The sequence below is a fragment of the Grammomys surdaster genome, unplaced genomic scaffold (assembly GCF_004785775.1).
Source record: "Grammomys surdaster isolate TR1022 unplaced genomic scaffold, NIH_TR_1.0 437, whole genome shotgun sequence".
Taxonomy (NCBI): Eukaryota; Metazoa; Chordata; class Mammalia; order Rodentia; family Muridae; genus Grammomys; species Grammomys surdaster.
In genome coordinates this window covers 1,173,214-1,182,353 of record NW_021604856.1, presented here as the reverse complement: position 1 = coordinate 1,182,353, position 9,140 = coordinate 1,173,214, and the positions used below count along the sequence as shown (strand labels likewise).

Below are 9,140 nucleotides of genomic sequence, written 5' to 3'. Positions count from 1 at the left end.
TGGGTTCCCCCTCTGCCCACCGCCATCTGAGTCTCCACGCCCCGCCCGCTGTGGGTTCCCCCTCTGCCCACCGCCATCTGAGTCTCCACGCCCCGCCCACTGTGGGTTGCTGCTTTGCCCACCGCCAACTGAATCTTCAAGTATGTGAATCTAGGATCTGTGTCAGAGAGATTGACTAGTGAGCCAGTTTCTCCCTGGACATCAGCTCCTACCTCCCTCTCTGTGGTCCTTCTGGTTGCCTGTGGTAGAGAAGCCCCAGGAAGAAGGAATTAAAGTTGACTAAGACTTGGGCATGAACACAGGGAACTAAGGGAGGAGAGAACTTCTGAGAAGGCAGGAAATGAGAAAGAAGGTGGCATTAAAAAGGAGAGAATCTGCCGGGCGGTGGTGGCGCACGCCTTTAATCCCAGCACTTGGGAGGCAGAGGCACGTGGATTTCTGAGTTCGAGAGTTCGAGGCTAGCCTGGTCTACAGAGTGAGTTCCAGGACAGCCAGGGCTACACAGAGAAACCTTGTCTTGAAAAACCAAAAAAAAAAAAAAAAAGGAGAGAATCCTGTTCATCCCTGAAAAGACTGAGGTGTTTTAATAAGTTTAAGTTCTAGTATAAGAGAAGATATTTGGGAGTAAAATAATAAAAGCATGAAACACTTGAGCAATCAGTCCTTTAGGCAAAATTGGTGTGGTTTATTTTTTTTTTCTAGTTCCTGACAGCAGAAGTAATGGGTTTTTTTTTTTTTCAATGAAACATAATGCAAACAACACTGTTCCAGATGAGTCTTCATAAATGTCTCTGGGGAGCAGTATGGGCTCTCTTGGCATTATAGAGTTACATGGAGGATGACAAATGTGATCTTCAGAGAGAGGATACACAGAAAACATTACTCTCCACTTGGGGCCCCAAATGCAAGAGGATTGCCACATAAGCCTGAGGTGGCCGTCGAAGTGGCCTAGCTTGAGTTGCCAAGTCACCTTTCTCACTGGCTCTTTCATGTAATTGTGTGTCCACTAGAGGATGAGCTTGGACCACGAAGTCTTCCCCTGCCTACTCATGCGTGGGAACTCTGTACCAGGCCTACTGTTTAAGTAAATGTGGCCTGAGGAAGGAGGGAAACAGTCACAGTCACTTCTGAGTGTCTTGGCAAGTTGGAGGTCACCCCAGGACCATGCTTTCAGAGGAGTACAGGGGACGAATCAAAGTCCCCTTACTGTGCAGTCTGCCAATGGAATCTTTGAGTATCCTCAACGTTCCTGGAGAGTCTTCTGGGCCAGGCTTTGAGCCAGGCTGTCTCATCCCTTGGTACCTGTGATTCCCAACAAACCCACCCTCCAGTGTATGACATCCTGAGGTGGCTAGCCTGGCACTTCTGGTCAGAGCTGTTAGGTGAAGAGTCTTTGTGTTCCTACTGCTGAGGCACAAATGGGACAGCTCATGATACACCCTCATTGTTTTTGGGATGCCATTTGTCTTCCTCAGAACCCACCTCTGTAGATAGGAGTCCTTTAAAGGGGCTTTTTAAAAGCCCTTTAAGCTGGCCATGATGGCACTTGCTCGTAATTCCAGTCCTTAGGAAGTAGAAGGGGAATTAGGAGTTCAAGGTTATCCTTAGCTACATACTGAGAACGAGGACAGCTTGAGCTACCTGAGACCTTGTCTAAAAACTAAAAGGAATAGCCCTTTAAAATCAAGGTGTTAATGGGGGCCAGCAAGGTGGCTTAGCAGGTAAAGATACTCGTAACCAAGGCTAATGACCTCCACTCAGGCCTGGAACCCTAGCAATAGAAAGAACCAACCAACTGTAAGTTGTCCTCTGGTCTCCACACATGCCTTGTGGTATGTGGAGACACACACATACACTCACACCTATAAATAAAAATAAGTTTTTTTTTTTAAAGAGTAAGAAAAGAAATAGGTCAGGAGTGAGATTCCTGGAAAAGAGACACAGGCTGTCTTTTAGGTGACTTTTTTGTTCATGGCAGAAAACAGAGGTAAAGGCTGGTTAACACTAAACTGAGGCATGCTATTCTGGGGTGTAGGCAGACTGGATGCATGCACTGTGTGGGTCATGGGGGACCACCATGTTTCCCGAAGCACCTTGTCATGCTTTGTTACGAAGTTACCCAAGAACTTTATTCCCTGATGTTGGCTTTTCCACTGGGTCTCATTCATGGCTTGGTAAGCCCTATCTTCAGATCCTCTCTTGCCTAGATCCTCATAGAAGCCTAGATCAGGATATCCCACTCAGAAGGTTCATTCCCTAGAGTGCTCCCTTGTGGGCATTCCTCTGGTGACCCCATATCCATTCTCCCTGAGATTGGGCCCTGAGGACCTGGCTCCACGCTACACCACCTTGCACGCTGAGCATGTGCCCGTCTGGTCTGTGCTGCAGGGCAGCCCCAGCCCCGGCCTGTTGTGTGCAATGCAGCATGGGCTTTGCTTGAATTGCCCTCCCCAGTGTCCAGCCATTATGCAAGGCCTGGCCTTCCCCTTCCCCAGAGGCTAAAAGTAAAGGAGACCCTTTGGCTTCCCAGGGTATTAACACATGGTTCTGATGCTTCTCTTTGTGTATGTATTTGTGTCTTGCTTGTTTTCTTTTTCCAGATGACTAAGTCGGTTACTAACCCGGAGGAATTGGGAGGCCTGGCTTCACAAATGACCACTGACTATGGGCACCTGGCTCTCCAGGGCCAGATGGCAGCAGCCACCGCCGAACCAGAGGAGGTCTGCCACCTTAAGACCCCTATCTTAAGAAGCAAACACATGGTGTCCATTCCTGGGGATGGGAGAGGGGAGGACCCTGGAGCTTAGTTCTACAAGACCCCAGCCCAACAGCCAGGAGCAAGTTTCATTCCCATTACTGTGCCCCAGATTCACTCAGAGAGCCCCAAATTGTGCCCAGAACTTGGACCCTTGCTGAGACCAGCTGGGCAAGAACTAGGGTGCCCTAGAGAGTGGCTGTCAGATGGAAGGGTTTGTTTACAGAGTTCTGCCAGGCCCTTACAGCTGCCCGTCTCCCTCTTCAAATGCCCAAACTTGGGTCTGTCATCTTCCTGCTTCCCACTCGCCCTTAGCACATCCTATCAGGCATGCCAGTATTTTCCAAAGGCTCCCCAAAATATTAGAAGGTTCACATGTGGGGTTTCATATCTCCTCTCTTGATAACAGTCTGCTTGCGCGACACAAAGCCCAGGCTGTAGGTCAGGACCCACCTGCTTTACATAGAGGCTATCCCTTTCCATAGACATGGCCTCGGCAAGTCTGTACCCATAAGAATCTTAGAACGGCAAGCTTGCACGCTGTCAGAGATCAGTCATCTCTGCAAGCTGTGAGTGGGACCACACAGAACAGCTGGGGACGCAGAGGGCCTGGAGGAAGCTTTGTCAGTGTGAGCACCTAGAAAGGGTGTCTAGGGCCCAGGAAACCATGTGGCTCCTTAGAGAAAGAAAGTCCACTGTGAGATACAGAATGATGGAGGGACTCCAGGAACACAGGAAGATCCAGGTAACCACACTCCGTGAGAAGCAAGCTGTTTATTGAATGGAAACTTTGCTCAGTATTTTCTTAAACAGTAGGGCAGATGGAAGCCACAGGTTTGCAACTGGTTTGCTCGTTTCCCTAAGATGAAAGACACTACCCTCACTTCCCCAGCGCTGCTGGTTGGGACCTGGTGTATCTAACAAAGACTTTTAGAAGCAACTGTAGAAACACAGATACAGGAAACACCTCACTTTCTAACATATGTCATAACAACGCATGTGAGCAGGCTTATCATATATATGTACGGAGGTACATATATATTTCTAGCATGGAGTTCCTTCTGTTTCTAACCATGCTCCTCCTGTCTTTAGATTCCAGAGTAGTCAGTGAGGCCTCAGCATGAATAATTACGTTTGCAATAATTTATGTTACATCATCAAGAAAAATACGGAATCTTGATTCCTCCACACAGTTTCCCCCCTTCCTCTTTCCCATCTCCGTCTTCCTCCTCCTCCTCTTCCTCCTCCTTTCCTTTTTAATAGTCTTCCGGTTTAGTAAGACTAGGCAATAATTCTAGACTGTAATTTATCTAGCTGTATAATTCAGTTGATCAACATGTAATTTTGACTCTCATAAACAAGGAGAAGAAAACTCATGCTACAGTCAGGAAGCACTTGAACAAAGGGAAGAAGTAGCTGACTTTGAATGGGGATTAAAAACAGAGACCTTGATTGCCAGGGAGGTTCGGACCCCTCTCCACAGGAAGCTTTGTAGTGGGATCTAGTCTCCTCTGTCTGGATTTGGAACACTAGCCTGCCTTTTTCCATGTGGGCAAAGCTCTCGTGAGCTGCCCACCCCTGTGATGGAGCAAACAGAGCCTTGCTGTGACACAGCATCCCTGATAACAGCAAGCCAACGAAGAAAAGAACACGTCGTTAGCCACACCACGTGTCGCCTTGCATGCTGGTGCTGGGTTTTAGCCTCTGACATTGTTTTCAGCAGGGCATCTTTAGATGTATTTTCCAGTCCAGACACAAGAACAGCATGACCCGAAGCCAAAAATGACAGGGAGACTATAAGATTACCAGTGGCCTGTGCAGGAAAGTTCTCTGTGTGCGTTTGCCAGACAGATGCTTGGCGGGGGGGGGGGGGGGGGGGCTGAGAAGGTTAGGAGGTCCCTGAAGCAATATGGGGTGTTTTGTTTTAACAGACCAAAATTGTGGGAGTTATTTGTATACCCAAGAGGTCCCCACATCCCAGAATGTGAAAATATTTACATGCAGGGCAAGTGGGAAACCTTTCCTTCAGAGTCCTGCAGTGTACCCCACCGAGTCTGCATTCTGGTCTTTTCCACAATGTGACAATTACAGGAAAAGCTGGACCTCTGTCCTCGAACATGAAACAGGATCTTTCTCTGTTTATTTTTCCACAGAAAACTCAAAGGCTTTGTTAGTAGCACTGTGGAAAGTCTTCAGAAAAGTGAAAACCCTCCTGGCAGCTTTGAAAGTTAAGATTAGTTTCTCTCTGAACACAGAGAGACCAAGGAGATGGTTCAATCATATACAAGCAGGAGGACCTGAGTTCAGAGCCCCAGCACCCATGTAGAACGCTACTCATGGCTATGTACGCCTGTAATCTTAGTTCTGGGGAGGAAGAGACGAGAGGATATTGTAGGCTTGTTCGTCAGCAAGTCTAGCTAAATCACTGATCTCCAGATTCAGAGAGTGACGCTATCTCAAAGAATAAGGTAAAGAGAATTGAGGAAGACACCTGACATTGACCTGTGGCCTCTATATATGTATATATATCGGGACACGTAACAGCACACATACAGACAGAGAGGGGAGGGGCTGCAATGGGAGAAGACAGGGAGGAAGAGCGGAAAGGGTGGAGAGAGAGAGGGAGCGGTCGAGGTACTAGAAGCTACAGCTCCAAAATGTAAATCCTGGGGAAAAGAGTTAGCAACTGTAGCTGTGTCTCTGGTGGTGTCTCACGTCACCACTTTGTGAGGCAGGGAGAGCATTGGTTACGTGCCTGGTCAGGAACTACAGCCTGTACTCCCAGGTGGGGTGGATGTACACACTGGCATTTTATTTTTAAAATCCCACCCCAGAACTAGCTGTCAGGAGGGGAGAAAGTGACACCTGGTTCTGTTGTTCACGCTGATATGTTTTCTAAGTGGATCTGATAAGTTCCGGTGTCACCCTGGTCTAACTCTCTTAAGATCCCCTAGGCAAGCAATTCTGGACCAGGTTGCTTTTAAAGTCTTCAAGAAGTCATTTCATTTTTTTTGTTGTTGTTGTTTTGACTTGACCAGTAAAGGGAAAGCGACTGGGGGTGGGGGACGCTCCCTCCTCCCCGTTGTAATCGGATCTAAACCGGGGCTTCTTTCTTTCTTTCTTTCTTTCTTTCCTTCCTTCCTTCCTTCCTTCCTTCCTTCCTTCCTTCCTTCCTTCCTTCCTTCTTTCTTTCTTTCTTTCTTTCTTTCTTTCTTTCTTTCTTTCTTTCTTTTTCTTTTAATTTCCTTTAAGGCACAGAAGCAGATGGTTTTCTCCACAATATTTTTCTTTGATCGAGAAGTGAATGAGGGTTTTTCTTGAGGGTCAAGCAATGCTTCCCTAAAGTTGCCAATTTAAAAACCCCAAGTTGTGTGTCTTTGAGCAGCATTCCTTTATAATAAACACTGGTTGTACATCCAATCCACCCTGTGGGTCTTGCAGAATCAGGCCAGACTTGCTGAGAAGTTTAATGTTACTTGGGAATGGGGCATTTCTTAGTGCTTATCAGTTGAAACACAATCTTCAAAGTGTGTTCCCTTTCTAGGAAGCTCCTCCAGCTGTAAAAATTTCCAGGGAAATTGCCAGTAGACTGTGTTGATTCTGCGGTCCTCTTGTATTTAAGTGTTCCATCAGCTTGCTGTAACCTGAAAAGTAACGAGCATGATAGGTGCCAAGCCCAGAGGCTGTGGTGGGCTCTGTCCCTTTGTCCTCAACAAAGTGTGTGAGACAGGGACCATTTGTTCCCCTCATTTCAGAGACAATCAAACCGAAGCTCAGAGAGCTGAACAAAATTCTGTTTTTATTGAGACCACCTTTAAACAATTGAATCAGAGGGTTTTGTGTGCTGCTTACACTGCCTCTCCCTCCCCTGATGTCGCCAGCAGTCCCTGTCACTTGGGGATCTGTGTTCATCCTTTTCCACCTCTCAGATAATGCTGACCCTTGAAATAATTGGCATTAAACTTTGTGGAAGCATTTAAGGACCAAGTTGAGTTTGAAACTGTCACATCCCCTTGCTTCCCCCTTAATGTAGTATATAAGCTGTTAACATAGCTTGTAAAATAGAGTTGTGTGATAGTCTCAGGGCCACACAGCATGGTTCCATCTTGAGCAATGACTATTTGAATGGCATCACTGCTGCGTGGGCAGACACCTTCCCTGCTTGGTGGCATGTCCTTGCTGCGGCACTCCAGACATGTGTACAGAGATAGCATGTTGCTGAAGGCTACCTCTCCTGTTGTGCATCACACAGAGTCAGTGGGACAGCCTGAGCAATGGATAGCCTCTGCAGGACCCAGTGCAGACACTAGGAGACATCCAGAGAGTAGACACTCACCTTTCTGCATCTTAGGAGCTTTCTGCTAATTGTCCCTTTCCCTCCTAGAAACAGTCCCTATTTCTCTAGTAGGAAAAGGAACATTTGTAGTCCTTCCCACTGTCAACTCACTCTTCTAAGCTTGACTAATGAGAGAAAAGCAGGAGATAACATCCCCTGGGCCAGAATCTCCCCAGGATTACTTACAGTGTCTGAGACCTTCTGGTAAATATTCCTGATAGATGCTTGAAGCAGCAGCCCTGGCTTCTAGCTATTGTTGATTCTTGATGGTAAAGCAGGCTCATGCATCAAGTTTTTGCTTTTCTTCTAGCTGCTTACCTGGCCTAGAAGGCAGCTCATTTGTGTCTGTATGTATCAAACTCACAGTGAAAGCTGACACAGAACAGAACCAGAGGAGTGCATGCTTTGGGAAGGTGGGGGTGGGGGGTGGTACAGCTTGAAAGAGACAGCCTAGCTATAGTGAGTTTACTCTGCTTCTCTTAAACTACCCTTTCTAATCCCTCAGTACAGCAACCTCAATAGAAAGTATGCCTGGCCTGGGGCTGTAGCTCTGCTGGTAGAGTGTTCATCCAGCGTGTGTGAGACCCTGGGTCCCATCCCTAGCCCCACAAAAACTGGACGTGGTAAAGCACACATCTGTAGTCCCAGCACTTGAGAGGTGGAGGCAAATGGATCAGAAATTCAGACTCATTCTCAGTTACAGTCAGTTTGAGGCCAACCTGAACTCTGAGATCCTGTCTTTTTTTTTTTTAATCAAGTAAATAAATAAAAACAGAATACACATCTACTGAGCTTTAGAAATCTTCCCCATGTCTAAAGGGAGTCAAACCTGGCTCAGGAGAAAGGAAGCCCGGGCTCGATGTGATTACTGTCACCATGCAATACAGCTCAGGAATGGGCTCTTCTGTTTGGTAAATATACATACCAGTTTTATAAAATCTGATCACTCTAAAATATGCTCAATACTAATTAATACTAATGGTGTACTTTGCACTCACAAAGAGGGATGTATCAAAGCGGCCTGGGCACACTGTGGGATCAGTAAGTGCTGCTTGAATGAATATCACAACTGTCCCACAGAGTTCAATCTGAGGACAAGCTATTCCTATCAGGTAGCTTGGGATTCAGATGAGCTAGACCCTCAGAAAAGATAAACACACCAGGAAGGCATTATGCTATCCCGGTGAGCCACAGGCTTGCTTAATGAGGCTGTGGGCATTTTTGTAGTCATTTTACAGGAAGGTAAATCAACTAAATTCCGTACTTCACCAGACACAGGGGTTCCAAATAGAAGTGGAATTTTCCTAGCTGGACTTCCAAAGGGCACAAGAGAAATTTTCCACCTAGAGCAGGCTTCAATGGCAGGATACCTCATAGACCTTCCCTCTCCTGACTTTGCCTCTGCAGATTGGATTCCAGATTCGCACACGTGTGCAGGACCTTGGCCATGGCTGTATCTTCCTGGTGCAGAAGGCGGGGGCCCTCCAGGTGTGCCCCACAGACAGCTACACCAAGAGGGAGCTGATCGAGTGTGCTCGCTCTGTCACTGAGAAGGTAAGGGGGTCCCCTCTGGGTAAGATGAATATAGCCATTGTACTGAACACTGACATTTAATGTGACCAGCTCTGATGGGGACGAAATCAAAATGTATGCAGCTAAGACAGCTGTCTCCATCACTGCCTAGGTCCTTCTCAGTGAGGATGGTATCACAGAGCCTTCTGTGATCCACAGGACTTGAGAAATCCAGGATAAAACAGAGGCAGCCTTGGGAAAGTCAAGGGCCCCCTTGCAGGTGGCCCTACCAAAGTCAATGTCAGGAGCCAGCCAGGAGAAGGCTGAAGCCACGGCCTTCCCCATAACAGTTGCTCTCCTTTCGTGGAGAGTTTCTAAGTGCTGTGAGCTGGTACCAAAAAATTGAAAAAGCGAGATAGAGCAATTCAGGCTGAAGTCCCAGCATAGGGAAGGCTGATGCTGGAGAACCAGACTGGGTTATAGTGAGTCCCTGACTCCAGAGGCAAAAACAAACAAACAGAAGACTGAAAGCCGCTT

General features: G+C 47.2%; 1 protein-coding gene across 2 annotated transcripts in view; it reads left to right on the top strand.

Moving 5' to 3' along the window:
• The window catches only part of Tln2 (talin 2), a 181,210-nt gene that overhangs the window by 121,477 nt on the left and 50,593 nt on the right, over positions 1-9,140 (top strand). For both annotated transcript variants that reach the window (XM_028781451.1, XM_028781452.1), the window contains 2 exons: positions 2,601-2,720; positions 8,499-8,645. In XM_028781451.1, coding sequence (XP_028637284.1) covers positions 2,601-2,720; positions 8,499-8,645 — 267 coding nt within the window. The remainder of the gene's footprint in view (positions 1-2,600; positions 2,721-8,498; positions 8,646-9,140) is intronic.